Here is a 19,470-nt window from a genome sequence, read left to right as displayed (position 1 = left end):
CTTCAGCACTCTTATCACTTGCATCTTGAAAGCAAGCACTTGACGCACTCCTCCCACGTTGACACAGCAGAGTAACAACTGATTACCAGTGCAGAAGGTGCCTGCCTTGACACCCGCTCTTTGCCAGGACATTTCTATCGATCCTTTCTTAGTGACTAGTTGCACTTGGTGCTCCACGTTGCAGCCGTTAGCGATAATCTTGGTGATTTGCGCTCTCATGCAAGCAGTGGTTGAATCTTTGTTTTTCAACTGCATTGAGTATATGGACCAGAATTTTTTAAGCGGTAGCTCCGTCAGGCTTTTTGTGGAGCTGTTTGTCCTAAATAAAATTACCAATATGGTGCGACTCTCATGGGGAGTCCCAGCACTTTCTAGTTGCAATTACAGTCATGCCCCGCGATAACGAAATCCCATGAGTACGAAATACCCACAGCAACGAAATATTTTCGGATCCCTGGTGAACGTCCATAGAAGCCCATGTATTTCATATCTTGCGGCAACGAAATGTTTTTGGAAAGCGAACCCTCATTAACAAAATTCACTACAAGACCGGCGGGCATTTTATCCACCCATTTGAGGCAAACAGTGTCCAAAAAGTGCTCAAATGCATTTTTTTCACACTCGACACTTGCATGAACGCATGAAAGAGAGAGAGAGAGATAGAGAGAGAGAGAGAGAGAGAGATCTTCTACAGAAGAAATAGTTGGAGTTTAGGAAAAGGGGGTAAAGCGATGGTAGGGAGCTTAAAGGAGCCATGAAGAGAAAATGCAAGTTGGTTTTATTCGAAAGATTTCGTGTTTTATAGTGCCCCCAGCGCTTGTCCGAATACAAACGGTGCTTTATTCACTGAGAAATTAAACAATTTAGGTTAAAATTTTGATTTCCCCGCTCAATCGTGCGTTTTCGTGGTCCCAAGTGACATCACAGGAACCGACCGCTCTGCAGCCTAGAGTACCTTCATTCACGCATCCGCCGTACAGGGTAGAGACACGTATACGCTGGCGCCGCCATTTTGGGTTGCTCGCTCGCCACCGAAGCAAGTAATTGTGTCAAAACCGCGCTAAAATTATCGCCGCAACGCAGTTTACTGAAGAAGTTTGAATCATATTGTCTGTTTCGCGTTGCTAGGTCTCGTGGGAAACAAAAAGAATAACCGTTGAGCCCGTTGGCCCAATTGCGGCGGCACGGGACCGTTCAAAGGTTGTCTCCACCCTGTACAGCGGTGTTGGTTTGTTCCCGCGTTTCTTTACGTTCCGTAACCTAGATGGCGCCACCATACCGTGGCAAGCGTTTGGTTTGTTTTTGCCCGCATTTAAACCTGGCTTGTTTTTTTTCTGGGCGAAAATATTCGTTCCCTGAAACAGTGCTCGCTCGACAAATGGGGTCACGTAAGACACCATTGCTTGCGTCAATCGGCCAGTGTCGTCTGAGACAACCCCAAGCCCCGTAGTGCTGAGCAGCTTAAACCAAGCATGCTGTGCGCAGTACGAACAGCAGAACGCATCAGTACTTCTATGTTGACATGTGCTTTCGTAACTTCCACTGTTTGTCCCATCATTCTTATTGCTTTGTAAAGAATGTGCCCTAAATTTAAGCGCAAATCGCTCGTTCGTCTAGTTTGTAAGCTCTACCTAATTTGCGTCTGCTTCTGCCAGCCTCCGCCAATCGCAGAGCTTAGCTCATGTGACATCACAGGTTCTGTTGCGGGAAATGAGCTGGTGGGTCGCATGACCATTCCCGTTTTTCCTAATTATGTAGCTTATTTGAGCGAAGTTTACGTTAAAAGTGGTGTCAGTATGATTCTAACGAGACAATCTTTTGAATGAACCAAACTTGTGTTTTCTCTTCATGGCTCCTTTAAGAGGGGAACCTGGAGTCTAGGGCGCCATATGCAGCAGCTCATTCTCTTGCCCTCTCATCAGTTCGCACTGATTTTGAGGTAACGAGCTGGTAACAGCTGCTTCCCGCATCTGAATAGAAGTGGAATATGTAATGTTTTAGTTCTCCCTTGAGCATACCCTTGCATATGGCTCAGTTGCGTGGAAGAGGGTGGGTGTTTCCCCAATTTTATCAGAGTTTTAAGTTGATGCGTGATGTTCGTACCGAAGATCTTAGCCCACATAGATTTGTACAACATGTGTTGGTTTATCCTCCACAGAGTTTGCGATTCTTCAGCATTGAGGCCCCCTTGTATCAAGGGGAAAAATCGTGTTCCTAGGCATAGGATGAGGAGACGTTCTTGGTGTTTTTCTTGGAGGGGAGTGCGGTAGTCGTAGCCGGAAGGAGCATGCACGGTATGTGGGTTCACGAGCCTCTTGGTCGGTGCGTCGTTCCCTTCCAGGGTCGTGTGTGCGCGTGTCCAGAGACATTAAGTTTCTGTATTGTGAAAGGGAGTATTTTATTGAAGCGTTTAGGTATATTCTGCATGCAGAAAACACTCCAATGCCCTTTGAGTCTGTGATCATGTCTTAGCTTCTAATCGATACTTCTGCTTTTCGGATTGCCAAGAAGATCTCCAACTTCCGTTTCTTTGTTCCTGTACGTAGAATTGGGCCATGTACATAGACGGCCTAAGTTGTCAACTACAACAATTGCTGCCTTGTAGTACTTTCATAGATGCAGGAGTCGGTATATATTGTGGTCTCATAATTTCGGAACTTTCCTCAAATGACCTTGATCCTGCCATATCGCCTATTTTTGTGTAAGTTTAGATCCGTGTTTTTGATAGAGGAGAGTTATTATTCAGAGTCGCCGGATCAGTGACGTGGCTATCATTCTGTGCAGTCGGGTTTTTTTTTTTTTTTTTTTTTTTTTTTTTTTTTTTTCTCTCTTCCCAGAGGGGAACCTGTCTTCCACACAATGGGCCATCGTGATTTTGTTTTTCCCTTGGTGCTAGGAGGGTGGTTTCTCTGATTTTTTTCGAAAGCATTATGAAGACAAAATTTGAGGGCCTATTCATCATCATCATCATCCTATTTAGGTCGACTGTAGGACGAAGGCCTCTCCCATTGACGTTCAACGCTCTTCTCCTGCGCTGCCCGAGTCCCTTCTTTGTCTCCGAATGTTGTCATTTCATCCCTCCATTGAGTTAATGGGCTTCCCCGTCTTCTAGATCCGTCTCTGGTTGTCCATTTTGTTCCCCTCGTCGTCCACCTATTGTAAGTTCGTCTCACGGTCAAAATTGCGAGGTTTAGGACTGCCTTATACAGTCAAACCCGGTTATAGCGAACTGCAATATGCGCCACGATTGGTTCGATATATCCAATAGTTCGATATAGCCGAACCCGCCATAACGAGTTTATTGTTACGAGTTGGTAATACGTGGGAATCCCCTTGCCATCCCCGCATGCAGAAACGAACAAAATAAAGGATGTCATTACCATAAACAAAACAATCGATTGATTGCAAATAATAAAGCTACTTTCCGCCTTAACAGCCTACTTCCAAAAATAAAAAAACGGTGATTTTTCTTTTCACTTTAGTTTTGTCAGCGTTAACGAGCACAGCATTCTTTACACGAGACATTGTTTGCACCAGTTCGAGTCTGTGTCCTTCAATGTCGAAGAAATATTGGCGGAGGACATCGACTGCCGTAAGGACTTCATTTAGCGTCGGGCGGCTTTCACTCGCTACATCCTCTGCTTCCTCGTTGCTTTTCATCAGCATTACAACGGTGCTGCTGACGGTTTCCGCGTCCGAGGGGCTTACAGTGCCTGCAACGCAGTCGTCGACACTCCGGAAATCTTCGAAAGACACTCCTTTTCGCACATCATTCGGGAAGGTTGGCGAGCTTCCGTTTTGGTCCGGACTCACTGACTGGGCGGATTCCGTCATGAGTTCCGTGCCTCCTAAACAGTTGCGAAAAGTGTCGGGAATCATGTCACTTCATACGAGGCGCAAGGGCTCAGTCGCGGCCTTTCCTCAGTGGTCGCGGCCAACCAACATATCAATTGCTGCTCGGAGACCATGCATTTTGGCGGCCATTCTAGGCACGGCGAGTTCGATATATCAGATGTGAAGTTCGTTATAAGGAATATGTTTCGCGTGTATTTTCGTAACTGATTTATTTTTGTTCGATATGTAGCATAATTCGCCCTATCCGGGTTCGTTATAGTCGGGTTTCACTGTATGCTGTCCTGATGACTGTGCTTCTTTGATTTTCTTCGGTGCGGGTAAATTTGTGGTACGGTAAGCTTTAGAATATCCGGCTCATGATCAGTGTCTGAACGAGCCTTCTTCTCTCTTTCCTACTCTTTTCTTGGTTAGGCGTTTTATAATGTGGGAAATGGGTTAAATGTTTTCTCTTTTTTGGCGATTGTGAGTTCAGCTCTGCTGCTTGACTCTAGAGCCACGCCGAGCACTCACACGTGACTTTTCTCTGGGAGGACACCCTTACCTGTTTTAGGATGATTTTTAACTTTGCCGCGTGGAGCCCTCCGTCGTTTTCCAAACGGAGCTTGCAGAGGAGACACAACCACGGGAATACTGAAAAGTAGTTTTACAATTCATGTGATTAGACCCTATATACTGGGTTTTCGTAGCTTATCCCTCCATCGAGTCTTTAGCTGACCCCTATTGCATTTACGGTTTATTGTCAGGGGAGAAGGGGAAAAATTAGGAGGGGAAAACTTGGGAAATTTGGGGGGAAAGGGACGACTTAACTAGAATTCCATAAACGTGGCTGGAGATCTTTGGGAGAGGCCTTCGTCCTGCAGTGGGCACAACCAGGCTGATAACGATGATGACTGGGTTTTAGTTTACTTCGTTTCTGCTCGTAATCAATGCCGTCCTTGATTTCTGAGAGACTGGCGTTGATCCTTTGCCCCTGTTTTAGTTGGGTGGCCCAATGTTGGGCCGGCATCAGTATGGTGGGAAACACACCAGGGTGGCTCAGTGGTTAAGGCATTGCGCTACTGAGCCCAAGGACGCAGCTTCGATTCCCTGCCGCGGCAGCCGTTTTCATGATGGACGCAAAAAACTGAAATGCCCGTGTGTCGAGATTTGGTCGTACGTTAAAGATCTCCAGGTAGTCTAAATTATTCCGGAGCCTTCCACTGCGCCGCGCATTGTAGCCCAGGGTGTAGCCTCGACACTTGAATTACCGGAACTTTGTATTTTTTATCTTCTGGTGGAAAGGCACTTTGGTGCGATGGCGTCGGTTGCAGGCACGGCTGGCGAGCGTGTCTGTCGAGTATGGTATCACTGACTGGGCGGTGAACGAAATTCATTGCGCAGGCGCGGCACCTGCTGAAAATGCGTGTCCTTTCTTCTCCGCCGTAGTATCATTGTCCTCCTTTACACACTTCAGTTGTCCCTGCGCCATATTATAGATTCTGGCCAGCCCTCGAATCTTGCTGCCTCGGGTGTAGCTTCCGGGTGGCAGCGGTGACGTATTTCCGTGGACGCTTGATGAGCATGGCTGATAGCGGACGGCTAGCAGCCATGGGGAAATCGAAAAATGTGCCTAATAACGCTATCGCGTTAAAGTGTAATTGTCCGGCCAACCACCCAGGTTTGTTTAGCCATGCGTGTGCCAGCCGACTCCACACAGCCCCTAGGAAGGACCACCATCTTTCACATAGGAGGAAGTCTCCTTATGAAACCCTTCGCTGTTTCTTTTTTAACAATTGGCAGATTGCATGTTTCTAAAGTGGCGTTGTTTTCTGCCTTTTTGAACATCGGTAATTAACACTAGGCGAGAGGATCCCCTTTACCTCGCTGTAGCTTTATTTTAATATAGACAGTGTTAAAGAGCTGCCCCCGGCCTTCCTTATTTTCTGCGCCAGCTGACAGCAGAAGAAGAGGGCAGTCGGAAGTCTCCTCCTTCAGGGATAGCGTGGCTACATAAAAGGCACCAACTTTTTCTCAGTGTTAGGAAGATAGAAATTGCCACAACTTATTTGATGCTTAAAAAGTCATGCTTGGTCACACACCATGCACCGAAGATCTCTCACAGATCTTCGAATACTATACTTTACGTAGGCTCATACTGTCAGGCTCAATTCTTGTAACCAATAATGAGGAAAATGACCATTGTTATAAGCTGTCTATTTTACCATATACATATAGCAAAGTTAATGGTGCCACAACTGTTCATTGTTATATCCAATATATTATTACCGGTATTGTTATAAGTGGGTTGGACCGTATAACTTGTGGAAGCAGATCTCCCCTTGTCAATTATACTTAGGCTGAAATTTTAGTGATCTACCTACTGGGTTGTGGCTCACATTTTCTTGCCCTGAATCAAGCTGTGTGCGCAGCTGTAATTCCAAGTTTTCATGTCGACCTGCCTTTTATTGCTTTTCTTTCCAGCTTGTGCTTCAAGAAGAGGAGGAGACGCCGGGGCTGAGAAAAGAAATGGCTGGTCCTCCACAAGGTGGGTTCACGTTGGTCTTCACTGTCGATTAGAGGTTTGTTCGTCACGACGGTGCTTGTCAATTAGTGTCAGTGCTGCTAGTGCTGTAGTGACAGTGCCTCGTGTTTATTGTGGTGTTTTAGGTTTTTCTTTTTTCTTCCCAGTGCCCCACGCAGACATGAAGCACCAGAGTTTTTACATCATTTCTTTTAACATACTCTGTGAATGCTACCCCCTCGAGATCGGCCTAATCGAGTACACCAATGCATGGAGCTCTATGGGAAGCCTCCACACCCTTATTGAGCAAGGTATGAGCTTGCCTTTCTACAGCTTTCTTGTAACGTGTACAGGCTTACGTTTGGCGTACTTGTATAATTGTTTTCAGACCCCGTGTCTCTTGGCTGTGATAGCTTGGCCAAAGGCCATGAGAAGTTGAACTATCATTCTTTTTTGTTTGCAGGTAGCGAGTCAATTTCAGAGATAACACGTGTTAGGTGTAAGGTTTCTATGGGTACGTTGGTCTCTGCCAGTGTGCTGTTACTGATTATAGCTTGTTTTTCATGTTCGTCTGTCTGGCTGGGATCTCTCAATGAAGTCGCAAAACTGTCGCGAGATGTTGACATGACTAGTGTTACGTAGTCCTGTCGTTGCCGTAATTCACAGAACATTTTAATTTGTTTTCCCAAGATATGTGCACGAGTTCAGCCGACATAAACTGTTGCCATTCTCATTTAAAGCTTACACATTTTACCATTCCGGAAATCTGTAACGATGTGAGAATATTTTTGTGTTTTGTATTTAGTATTAGGCATTTACTCTCTAGGGTCTATAATTTGCATCCTTCAGGTGGAAGTTTTCGACTATGTAATTCAAGACTGCTACTTTCTTGAAGGGGTGGCTGGCAACGTGATTTTTGCACATGCTAGGCTACCACTTATTTAGCAGATTCCCATATGAGATGCTCAGGAAAAATTTTTAGAAAGTCATGGAATTTTGAAATTGAATTTGTTCACATACCCTGGTCACGACACAATTTTATCACGAACCTCTTCTTGCCAGCTGGAGGCTGACCCGATGAGAGTGCTCGAGAGAACTTGATTTTAGCGACTCTGGTGCGAGTCTCGTTATCTCTGGTAATCTTCAGAGCTGCCGAGTCGGTTTGCGAGCGTACAGATTTTGGTGGGCCAGGAGTCCCTGGATGTTTAGGACAGTTAGCTACGGTATAGGCCAGTGTGCCTTGGTGGAAGGGTCCAGCTACCCTGGATGTATGCGATTTCAGTCGGCAGGAGGGATTGTGAGCAGCAGGGCAGGGAACGTTGAGCCCTTTGGCATTTCCACTGGGAAGATTATTTAGGTAGCTACAATAAACTTGGGTTGTACCTCTGAGGTAGCAGTGGTAGTAGGGTTACAGGGGACTGCGTGTATGTGTCTCATGCACACCTGATGTCTCATGTGATTAAGCGTGTTTGTTATTTCTTGTTGCGAAGCTTTTTTTTTTTTTTAATTGGAGGCTGTATGGGATTGCTATGGGAGGCTATGGGATTGGAGGATGGGATTGCTTGATACTTGTTTAGTGTGAGCACATGGGCCCTTTTATACTTTTATTTCTTTGTGACCGGCGACCTGATTTAGAATAACACAAAAAGGTTATATAGAAGTGCACCATGTCTATTGCTGGGAATCATATCATTTAATATCAAACAGCAGCTTCCCTATCACTTTTGACTGCTGTTTTACTTGAATGGTGTTTGGTGTGCAGTAGCATTGCTTCGGCTGTAGCCTGTGTGTTGGTTGTTGGGAGATCCGGCCCGTCGAGACATGTTTTACCCGCTTTGACGATGGTTCAAGCCACCATTGTAGAGTTCCCCCTTTAAAATGGCAGTTAGTGTAGTAAGTTGCAAAAAATTGAAATGTCGCGCTTACTAAGTTTTTTTTTTTTTAGGGGTGGGGTAAGGTGGGGGGGGGGAGTGGGTTCGTTTAGGTGTGCATATCGGGTTTGGGAGTATAGGTTGTAGAGTAGGTAACAGCTACACAATGGTGTAACCGGTGTAAACAGTGGATGGAGGTTAAACTCGAGGAAGCCTTTTATTTACCTTGGATTTTAAAGCCTGCAGTATGCTTCAGTGTGAACTGTGCTAGAGTGTTCTAGAGTGTTCTAGAACACTCTAGAACACCCTTCTAGAGTGTTCTAAAGTGTAAAAACCCTGTGACATGGTCTTTTTTTTCTTTTTTTTTCTGTTTTCACGGAGGTGTAAAACTGCCAAAAATGGTTATTTGTGCACAATTGCTGCTGGCGGAGATCCTCAAGTGTTGCAGACAGTTATAAGAACCCAGGCAGTAAGCTATAATCACGGCTGCAAGTTGAAGCAGCATGATCGTGCAATGTCCGCACAGCCATCATGACAATGACTTTTGTAAATGATGATGAACCAGAAACCTGGTTATCAAGGAAGAACCATATGTTACACCAAAGAGTTTTGAGGCACAAGAATTTCAAGGGGCTTTGAATTGGTTTGAAATGCAGGCTAGTTTTAATTATTTCTATTTAGCCTTAAACAGTTGGTTGCTTTGCAGTAGAGATTAGTTTAGGGAGCACCTTCCAGGTACTAGATATATTGCATAAATAACCAAGCACAACTGACAAATCTCTGGATGTGATTATGGGGAAACATCGAGGCAGAAGGGGGTGGGGGGGGGGGGGGTAATTTTATTTTTTTTTATTTCTGGACCCTAAATTTTACTTGCTTTGCTTGGTTAGCAAAGCAAGTGGGCAGTTCATTTTTTATGAAGTACTCAGTTATTTAATTTCGTCGTTTTTCCAGGCTTTCGCATGCGAGATCTTGGGTTATCTAGAGGCCATCCAAAAAACATTTGCAATAAGCCATTGAAAATATATTGATGTATTGAAGAGGGGCATTAGCTTGGGATTCGAAGAAATCTGAGTTGAAGACGCTGAAAGCTGATATGGCTATTCGAGTTGAAAGCTTGTATGGCTATTGAGCTAAAAAGCTGGTGATGGTGTGTGTAGTTGCTCCTAAATAGCCATTGGGTGTAATGTGTTCCTATAGTGTGTGCTTACAAATAAAACTAAAGGAAACATGCCAGTATCTGCGACTTACTGCATAGTGCAAGATGAAAAAATAAAACAAAGAAGAGTTCATGGTGAAAAAAGCGCATAAAAGATGAAGACTAAGGTAGGGCAAACACAAACATGGCGCTATCTCTATCTTTGTTTTTTATGCGCTAGCTGTTTTAACCATGAACATTCACCAACTTGCCCAGTTGGCCGCACTCGTAAAGAAAAGAGGCACGCGGTTATGGGCAGAGCAATAGGAAAGAAGAGTGTAACCGCACCAGTTGAACCGGTTTGATTTCAGCATGTGGCACACTGACCTTCGCATTTGTGCCTCCTCTCACCCAATGGTGCAGCAGTCATCAAAGCCATGCTGCTCTGCATTGTTCAAAGTTCCCTGTAGCATTCAATGAGGCAATATTGCTTTCTCTTTCACAGTTAACTGGAAAGAAGTGCTTTGGTGTACTCGGATCTTTTTTTGGCAATTCCGTGGTGGAATGCATGGATGCTTCATTTTCTAAGCACAGTTTTATAGTACGGTTTCATGGGCCATGCTCATTTAGCTAAAAAAAAAAAAAGTTGTGACATTACGCCCACAACGAGTGAACCCAAATTTAGAACCTGTTCATTACGTTTGTCTGGTCTTCATTTGCCTTTTTTTTTTTTTTTGGTGAACTCTCGTTTTTACATTGGTTAGCAGTTTTTTTCGTGAACAGACTTCTGCCAACCAGTAGTGCCGGCACTGGCGCAGCACATACACCGGTGTCGGATTTAACCATGTACAAGAATGTCCTGCCTGTCTAGAAAACTGCAGGCTGCTTATATTTCCGCCGTCTCAATAAGATGCGAATGTATTTCCCATCCTTCGCATCGCCACTCAAATGGCAGTAGTTTTAGCAGTTTTTATCACTGGCTGTGGGAAATCCTTCAGCAAGCTGTAATTGGTATGCTTTCATACATTTCAGGCCTTAATGGGCATGGACAGACTTAGTCATCTTGCCCTATTGAGTGTAGAAAAGTGAAGTTAAAAAATGAACTTTGTTCACGTTATGGCAGTTTACTAAATCAAAACCAAGTCTTGGTGTAGTTTTCACAAAGTGCCATTATGTATTTGCTGACCCTTTTTGTATTTGTGCTGTAAATACCCAAAGAATTTCACTGAAGCGTCCCAAACAAAAAAAAGTTGCAGATGACACCTACGTTTGGGCCTAAGATGTACGATGTAATGGCGTCACTTCAACTTCCAGGGAGCGTTTTGAAATGCAAAAGCTGCATTTACGGTCTATGCTTCACGAGCACTGAAGGTCAACGAAGCGAGAAAGGCTAGCATCAAGGGTGTTTAAAGGAGCCATGAAGAGAAAACACAAGTTTGGTTCATTGAAAAGATTGCCTTGTTAGAGTCATACTGACACCACTTTTATCGTAAACTTGGCTCAAATAAGCTATATAATCAGAAAAAAAGGGAATGGCCATGCGACCCACTCGCTAATTTTCCGCAACAGAACCTATGATGTCAGACCAGCCAGCTCTGCAATTGGCGGGGGGCGGCAAAAGCAAACTCAAATTAGGTAGAGCTTACAAGCTTGCCGAATGAGCTGTTTGCGCTTAAATTTAGGGCACATTCTTTTTAAAGCCATAAGAATGGTGGGACAAGCAGTGGAAGTTACGGAAACACACGTAAATATAGAAGTACCGATGCGTACTGCTGTTGGTACTGCGCGCACTATGCTTGGTTTATTTAGCTGCACAGCACTGCGGGGCTTTGGGGTTGTCTCAGACGACACTAACCGATTGACGCAAGCAACGGTGACCACGTTTGTCGAGCGAGCGCTATGTTTCATGAAACGATTATTTTCTCCCTGAACAAAAGCAAGCCAGGTTTAAATGCAGTCAAAAACAAACCAAAGGCAAAAAACAGCTTGCCACAGTATGGTGGTGCTATCTAGGTTCACTAACGGTAAACCAGGCTTCCCAATTGGCTGCAGAGCGGTCAGTTCCTGTGTTGTCATTGCAGACCACGAAAACGCACGATTTAGTGGGAAAATCAAAATTTTAACCTAAATTAAATAATTTCTCAGTTAATAAAGCTTCGTTTGCATTTGAACGCTGGGCGCACTATAAAACACGAAATCTTTCGAGAAGCACGAACTTGTATTTTGTCTTCATGGCTCCTTTTTAAACGCCACGACCCAGGAGACACAAAGGCTCTTCAGTGGCTTAATTAAAGGGTCCATGAAGAGAAAATACAACTTTGTTTAACTTTAAAGAGTTAGGCTTCAGTACCTCACTCAGCTCCATTCCGTCCACGAAAGACGTTTTTTAACCGATAAAAACGCAAGAAATACTTAAGAACTTTCAAATTTCGTGCCACAGTGACGTCTTATTGGCGCGAGTGACGTCATATGGGCCAGCACTAAAAACATAATTTTCAGTGGGTTGGGTGCACGTTAGCAATCGAGTGATTCGATCAAACGGAACTAGCGGCCCCACTACAATCGTCCAGTCATGTGTTCTGGTGATTGATTAGTTCGGCCGCTGTCAATCGCCCAAACAAGATACTGTGACGTCATAGAAAAGTTGCTGGAAACTGGCTAGCAAGTCGCCACAGCTCCGCACGTTTTCTTTAATATCTCCGTTATTTTTTGGAAATTTGCGATGAAATCGGCATCATTTTTATCAGAACAAAGCAGCCTTTCTAACAAACCAAACTTGTATTTTGTCTTCATGGCTCCTTTAAGGTGCGAGTGTGAAAGGTTGCGGCTGCGGAGTGTGGTCAGTTTGAGTGAGAGGGTGGCAGTGTCAGCATTTCAAAGCGCTTATTCTGTAATGGCTCTTGCCGGACTGAATGTTTTTGCTTTTTTGTGGGGTTTGTTGCGGAAGAAATAGTGAGGGTGTAGGAAAAGGGGGTAAGCAGATGTTACAGAGCTCAGAGGTGGAACTTGAAGTCTAGGGCCATGGATGCAGCAGCTCCTTCCTTGAGGTAGATCTTGAGGTAACAAGCTGGTCAAAGCTGCCTCCCATGTTTCGATGGAAGTGGAATATACGATGTTTGAGTTGTTCGCCCCTCAGCATACCCCTGCATGTGCCTAGCTTGCGTGGAAGAGGGTGGATGTTTCCCTGAATTCTGCAGAGCTTTAAGTTAATGTATGATGTTCCCACTCAACAACTTTGCCCACATTTATTTGTAGATACTTGTGTTAGTTTATCCAAAGAATTTGCGATGCTTCGGCATTGAGACCCCCTTGTAGCACAGGGGAAGAGTGTGTTCTTAGGCGTAAGATTATGAGACGTTCTTAACTTTTTTTCTGGTAGGGGAGTGAGGTAGTCGGGGTCACAAGGAGCACAGTGGGTGAATTTGCGCGCATCTTAGTCGGTTCCTCGATATCTTCAAACTTTTGTGCCTGGGTGTCCTGGCGACGGTGTTAGCTTTCTTCATTGGGGATGGGAGCATCTTACCAAAGCTTTCAGGTAGTCTGCCTGCAGCCAACAGTGTAATGCCCTTTGAGTGTATGTAATGATGTTATGCTTCCATATTTGATATTTCCGCTGGTTGGATTGGCAAAAGATTGCCAGAGTACTCAACTGCAACAATTGCTGCCTCCTACTTTCATACGTCCTGTAGTCAATGTATACTGTGTTCTCATGATATTTGCCTTTCCTCTAATTAACTTGATAAAGTCATATCGCTTCTCCTTGTGTAGGTTGAGGTCTATGTTTTTGGTAGAGAGTTTGTGATGGTATGCAGTTGATAATTTTCCGGTTGGGGTGGGTCCTGCTTTCCATACCTTCCATACGATAGCTCGTCCAAATTTTGTTTTCCAAGCCACGCCTTTGGTGCCAGGAGGGCGGTTTCTGTGGTTTCTTCAAATTTGTTTGAAAGATGCAGTTTGAGGACCTATTCATCAACGGCCAATTTAGGTCCACGACAGAATGAAGGCCTCTCCATCTCCAATTGACCTTACCTGCTCCTGTGCTGCACTGCCAGAGTTTATTCTTCGCCTTCGAATGTTCTTATTTCGTGCCTGTATTGCATTAAAGGCCTTCCTTTTCTTCTAAACACGTCTATGGGTGTCCATTCTGTTACTCTGGTGGCCCACCGGTTGTCAGTTTGTAGCACGGTAAAAATTGCGACGTGGCGGGCTGCCTTATGTGCTGTCCTGGTGGTGGTGTTCATTTGATTTTCCGCGCAGGTAAGTTAGTTGTACGGTAGGCTCAGTGAAATGTGGCTCGTCATCAGTGGCTGCATGAGTCTTATCGTTTATTCTCTTATTTTTGCTGTTCTCTTGGTTAGGCTTTTTTTTTCTCTCATTTTGGCCATTGTGAGTTCGGCTCTGTCGCTTGACTCTAGGGCCACGCTGATCATTCTTCGTGACTGCTGCTCTCTAAGAGGATATCTGTACCTATGTTTAGGGCAACATATGACTTTGCTGCATGGCGCCTTCCGTTGTTTGGTAAAGAGAGTTGCGGCAGAAACAGAAGCACGGGAGTATCGGAAAGTAGGTCAAAAATTTGAGACGCTGGGTTTTGTTAGTTCGTTTCGACTCATAATGGATGCCTTTCCTGGTTTTTGAGAGACGCGTTAATTTTGTGCCCCCTGTTTTAGTTTGGTGACCCAATGCTGGTTCCGGCATCAGTTCTGGTGGAAAACACACCGCAGTGGCTCAGTGGGTAAGGCGTTGCGCTACTGGGCTCAGTGATGCAGGTTTGATTCCCGGCTGCTGCGGCAGTTTCCCTGATGGAAACGAAACAAAACCATCAGTGTGTCGAGATTTCAGCGCACATTAAAGATCTCTATGTTGTTGTAATTAATCCGGAGCACTGCACTACTACGCGCCTCGTAGCCCAGGTGTTGCTTCGGCACTTGAATTACTGAAAATATAAATTTTTCATCTTCTGGTGGAGAGGTGCTTTGGTGTGATGGCGTCGGTTGTAGGCATGGCTGGCGACCGTGTCTGCCGAGCATGCTACCACCGAAAGGGCAAAGAATGAACCTCACCGTGCAGGCGCGCGGTGCCTGATGAAAATGCGTGTCCTTTCTTTCGTTTCCGCTGTAGTGTCATTGTCCTCCTTTCCACACTTCAGTTGCCGTTGTGCTATATTCCAGATTTAGACGAACACTCGCATCTTGCTTTCTCAGGCATAGCGTCCAGGTGGCAGCGATGACGTACTTCTGCGGACGCTTGATGGGCTCGGCTGATAGCGGACGGCTAGCACCATGGGGAAATCAAAAAATGAGCCTAATAAACCTATCGTGTTAATACTACACGTTTTATTAGCAAAATGTTCATCACGAGAGTGAGCCCTTGCGTTGCAAAATGCAGTGGAATGTGACGAAGCTCACCAGAGTGAATTTTTGAACTCTTCATTAGACTAGACAAAAAACTTGCATATATAGTACGCTGATTTAAAGTGTGTAAAAATATTTAGCTCGGTATTTTTCAATAACTCAGTGAAAACTGATAAAAAATGTTCACACAGTAGTCACTCCCTTCAGTTTAGTTAAACATAATGGGCTCTGCCTATTTCATAGGCTCGGCAGGTGACTAGCAAGGCCTTTTTCTTCTTTAACTTTATTTCCTACCTTGTGAACTTCTGTAGCATGGCGGTATGCTTGTGCTAAACCAGCTATTCGCTTCAATGCACCGCCTGCCGCCACTTACAGCGTTTACGGGATGAGCGCAGCATCGTAGATAGGGGCCCATGGAGTGTTTTGGTTCTCTTTCACTTCTTTTTTCCTTTGCACACCCTAAACGTGTTTTGGTGACGTCTATAAGCAAATAGTGTGTTTAGGGCACATCAAAACACAGCTACATCTTGGTAGTGTGCTTGAATGCCAACAAGAGCTATCCGAAGACTCATTTCTGCGCACTTCTTGGCTGCTCTTAGGGGTCTCAGCAACACCAGTAGCATATCACCACTGTTGCCTCTGAATGAGTCAGGCACAAATGAATTCTATTGTCGCCTCGTTTAGACCTGATACTGGCACAGTGAAAGGTTGGTTTTGTTTGCAGCGCAGACAACGAATGCAGATTTGCTTCAAATATTTACATCGTAGAAAAATGTTTCGGGGATGTGAATACCCAATATCTGACAATAACTTCTGCCTTGTATGGGAATATAAGCAACACGAAAATGTCAAGTATATCCCGAGGCTGTGCACCGTTAAGTATATGCCCACGTAGTACAGATGCTTTGAACCTTATACCCTTCAGGTCTCGTTTGGATTGTTTCAAATTCTTTTTTTCCCGCGCGTGGTGGAACTGTGGAACAACCTTGATGGTGCTTTGTGTAGACTGAACACTGTAGAGTTTGGGGAAGAATTTTATGACGTCACAAAATTTGTGTGGCCTATTGTTTGCTTCTGTGTTATTGTTGGATTTTTCTGTACCCGCTCCTGCAATGTCCGAGGCATGGGACAGCAGTATTTGTAAATAAATACTAGCAGAAACCGAGGAAAGTTAATGAAACCACGGAAAAATAAATAAATGGTCTGCAAGTCCGGAAGGAACAGAATAGCTTGTACGGGAATGCATTGACCCCAGTGCAGCTTCGGAAATGCTAAAGACATTCTGATTCATGTAAACTTAAGCCAGGTAGGGCTCACCACTAGATGAGAAATACACTGCTATTTCGAAAGACACGGGGAGGGGTGGGGGAGGGGGACTCCTAACTATTGTTGTGTACAAATATGGAGCGAAATCAAGGAACGTTTTAGTAGTCGCTCACAGCAGCTGCGTGCTCACTTTCCTTTTGTTTATTGACTTCAGCAAACAGCTGACCACTTGGCGGACATGTTTTTTTTTAGGTATACCGGGTAGGCAGTTTACAAGCGAATAAAGGTGTCGTTGGAAGAGTGTAGTATCTGATAGGGCCCTCTGATCCCACTTTGTGCTCAATTCTGCAGGCTCTCTGTATTATATGATAATGTTTCGAAGAAGCGTGCAGTCGTGGACACGGATTACTGTATAAGCCTGTCTCTGCACTGCTCGCGGAGGTCATGTGTAGCAGATATATCCTGCTACACAAGACAACCCAGCATTAAATATGTTGTCGTGTGCTGATTCCGGAATATAATTTTACGTTATACATCGTAGTTCTTTTGTAGAATGTTCGTGAAATTTACGCCGTATTGGCTTGCCCAAGGTAACGATCAATATCTGAGGTGCTATACGAGCAAGCGTAACTGGCGTGCAGTCATGTATGAGCGCTCCATTAGATTATGTAAGCACACGTAATTGACTTATACCGTAGTGCATAGCCGTAGTGGCCGTAGCATGACCATGTAAAAAACGCTGCTTACGGAGACACTGTTAGTAAATTTCAGGGCAGTGGAATTGCATCAGCACCTTGCATATGCTGGTTTCGCGATGCCGTCTGGTGACTCGCCTGGTGCTTATATAGACTGAATGTACACACTCACATCAAATACTGCACACTTGCGAACCGAGGGACTGCTCCGCATAAATATGAATTTCCAATGCATAAAAACGGTAAATCTGTCGTGAATGTTCCGCAAAAGCAGCGGTGACGGTGGGAAGCGGGCCGGCTCCTCTCGCGGCTGCTTTCAAAACTGGCCACAAGGGGGATTTCAGTGGCACCCCTACAGACAGTGTTCGAGGCGTAAAGCCCACTGTATAGTGAACAAACATGCCCAAAAACCAACTAGATGACATGGTTTCGGTGCATAAAACATAACAATAGTCAATACTCGATGTCATCCTCATTGGGGGCGTAAAATAACATTTGCCCTGGTACACCATTGCAAAGCATGCATGGGTTGCATCCAGTGAGTGGCTAAACATGCCACCTTTATAGGCTTAATATGCCATCTTAACATGTTAAATGTGGTATCTTAATATTTTTGAATTGTTCATTTCCCAGAGTGGCTGGATTTTAATTGTTTTTTATCTGCCTTTCAGATCATCAATGGAATGGCCTCTGCCCATGGGGATTGTGTCGAAGAAATATTTCGTTTGATAGATTTAATTTTTACGGGAAAAGAAATAAAACCATTTCGTATAAAAAGTTGTGCCTTGCTTTAATTGTTGAGATGATGGTGGGGCTAGTTCGGGAAATGACTGCATGTTTTTATGGGCTATGCACAGCTTGGCTTTTGCAACATAGGCCTGTTCATGGTCATTTTCTGAAAAGCTGAGGAGCTTAAATGGCACTTCACAGCCCCAAACATTCACGAAAGCACGTAATCTTCCCACGTGTACCACTCAAAAGAACTGGTAAAGATGCTGCAAAAAGATTATCACTTGGCTGTAGATGGCATAATTTCACCCTTGCCTAAACCATTATCTTTATTTCACTTACAATCTTTGTGAAAGAGTCAGTGCGTCCGTCCAGTATACGTAGGCATTATTCCTTAAAGGATGCAGTTTCTGCCATTGCAAAGTGTAGTTTGAAAATTACATCTATATTGCATGGTGGTGAATGCTGGTGTCCCCTGCACACTATGCAGTCGTACTGTGGTGAGCCGCCACACCTTTGTAAATAGATTGACCCCTGCCAAGCGCACAGTTCAAGGAAACCCAATCCAGCCCAAGTATGCCCACGTGTGGAATGCAGAAAGGCTTGGTGCTGTCAAAGCCATAGATCTCCACTGCGCTCTGACCTACAGTGGAATCTCATTAAACCGTAGCCTACCCGCATAAGCCGCAGTTTCTTTTTATATGTAGTTAAGCCGAATCCCTGACTGTTTCCCTTTAACCTAACGCATTCGGATAAACCATAGTGCCGGCTAGTACGTACTATCTTTGCATCCCCGTCAAGTACGGTTTAACGAGGTTTCACTATATGATTTGTGGCGACATCACGTCCCATGCAGTGGCATGTGGGCCGCTTCTCGCCTCTTTGTGTGACTGCCCGGACCCAGCATGCACCTGTGCCTTTGGGGACAGCGATCTACAGTCGAACCCGGATATACCAAACTGTCTTTTTCGAACACTCTGAAGATCCATTTGGAAATCCAATGCGAAAGTATAGCGCTGTTGTACGCGTGTATCAAACTCCCGATTACGGGCACGTTCGACGCGTCAAACGCCGCGCGGCAAGTGCCCCGCAAGTGCGCTTCACCTGGTGGTGTGAATGCAATGATGATGATGATTTCTCGCGGGCGTTGCCGCGCTCGGTGAGGAGGCGGCGGTGTCTTGTGGCTTCGATGCCCACCGTGCTCACGCGCTAGCATGTGTGTGTGGGGGGGGAAGGGGGGGGGGGGTGCAGCTGCATGGCAGCGAAAACGCGGAAAGTAACTGGCCGCGAAAGGAAATAAAGGAGAGAAAACTGACCGGAAGCGCTCGGTTGCTTTTATCGCCGTGGGCAAAAAAAAAAAATAAATGGCTCCAATCCATGCATGCTGTGAAGGTGGTTGGAAAGAAAAGCTTTAAACGACACCCACAACAATTGCCTATGCGACGTCACTTGAATTCACACACGTGGCTATGGAAAGAGTGAAACCAGAGATTCTGGGTCTATTCGTTTCACCTGCACCGCGTGAACCAGTTCAGGCGGTGCCGCACTTCGCCGTTCGTTTCAGCGGTGCAGCTCGCGGCACCTGAACCGCGCCGTTCGATTCATCGGTGGTGCCGACGGGTGCAGGACGGGTTCATGGCTTTGCCTGCACTCCCTGCCGAGGAGGTGCAGAAGCAGACGAAAAATGTGCAGGTCTGGTTCCGCCGATGGCGGAACCCGCTTTGCACCGCTGTGAACTGGTTCAAGAGGTGCAGGCTGAATCGAACAGACCCTCTGCCAGCCGTTACCTGGAATTCGCGGGGGCGGCGTCCCGATCGCAGCAGCGTTGGCCACGGCCGGGCTAGGCGGACGCCGCCGCTGCAGCCCGGTCGTGCGTCGGCAGAAAGAAAACGTAGGGGCGTCTTTCGAAGTGTTTATGCTAGGAATGCGTATTGCAGATCGATTTCAAATGGTGCTGCATGCGGAAGATAGCACAAGCCGCACTTTATCAACGTAAGCGACCCCAATACAGCGCGCTGAAAATGCGAGGCGTGCTGCGCGGTTTCGCTCCAGGTGCATCGAA

The 19,470-nt window shown here is 45.4% G+C and overlaps 1 protein-coding gene across 1 annotated transcript in view; it reads left to right on the top strand.

Annotated features, from left to right (window-relative positions):
* Nucleotides 1-18,032, top strand: part of LOC144158578 (uncharacterized) — a 34,327-nt gene extending 16,295 nt beyond the window's left edge. The window contains exons 4-7 of the mRNA XM_077689560.1: nt 6,316-6,379; nt 6,523-6,666; nt 17,351-17,487; nt 18,006-18,032. Coding sequence (XP_077545686.1) covers nt 6,316-6,379; nt 6,523-6,666; nt 17,351-17,487; nt 18,006-18,032 — 372 coding nt within the window. The remainder of the gene's footprint in view (nt 1-6,315; nt 6,380-6,522; nt 6,667-17,350; nt 17,488-18,005) is intronic.
* Nucleotides 18,033-19,470: the final 1,438 nt, after the last annotated feature.

This window comes from Haemaphysalis longicornis, unplaced genomic scaffold, assembly GCF_048455015.1.
Source record: "Haemaphysalis longicornis isolate Haplotype H1 unplaced genomic scaffold, Haemaphysalis longicornis Haplotype H1 scaffold_1, whole genome shotgun sequence".
In the NCBI taxonomy this organism is placed as follows: Eukaryota; Metazoa; Arthropoda; class Arachnida; order Ixodida; family Ixodidae; genus Haemaphysalis; species Haemaphysalis longicornis.
The sequence above is the reverse complement of the archived record's forward strand: the minus strand, read 5'-3'. Positions and strand labels throughout refer to the sequence as shown.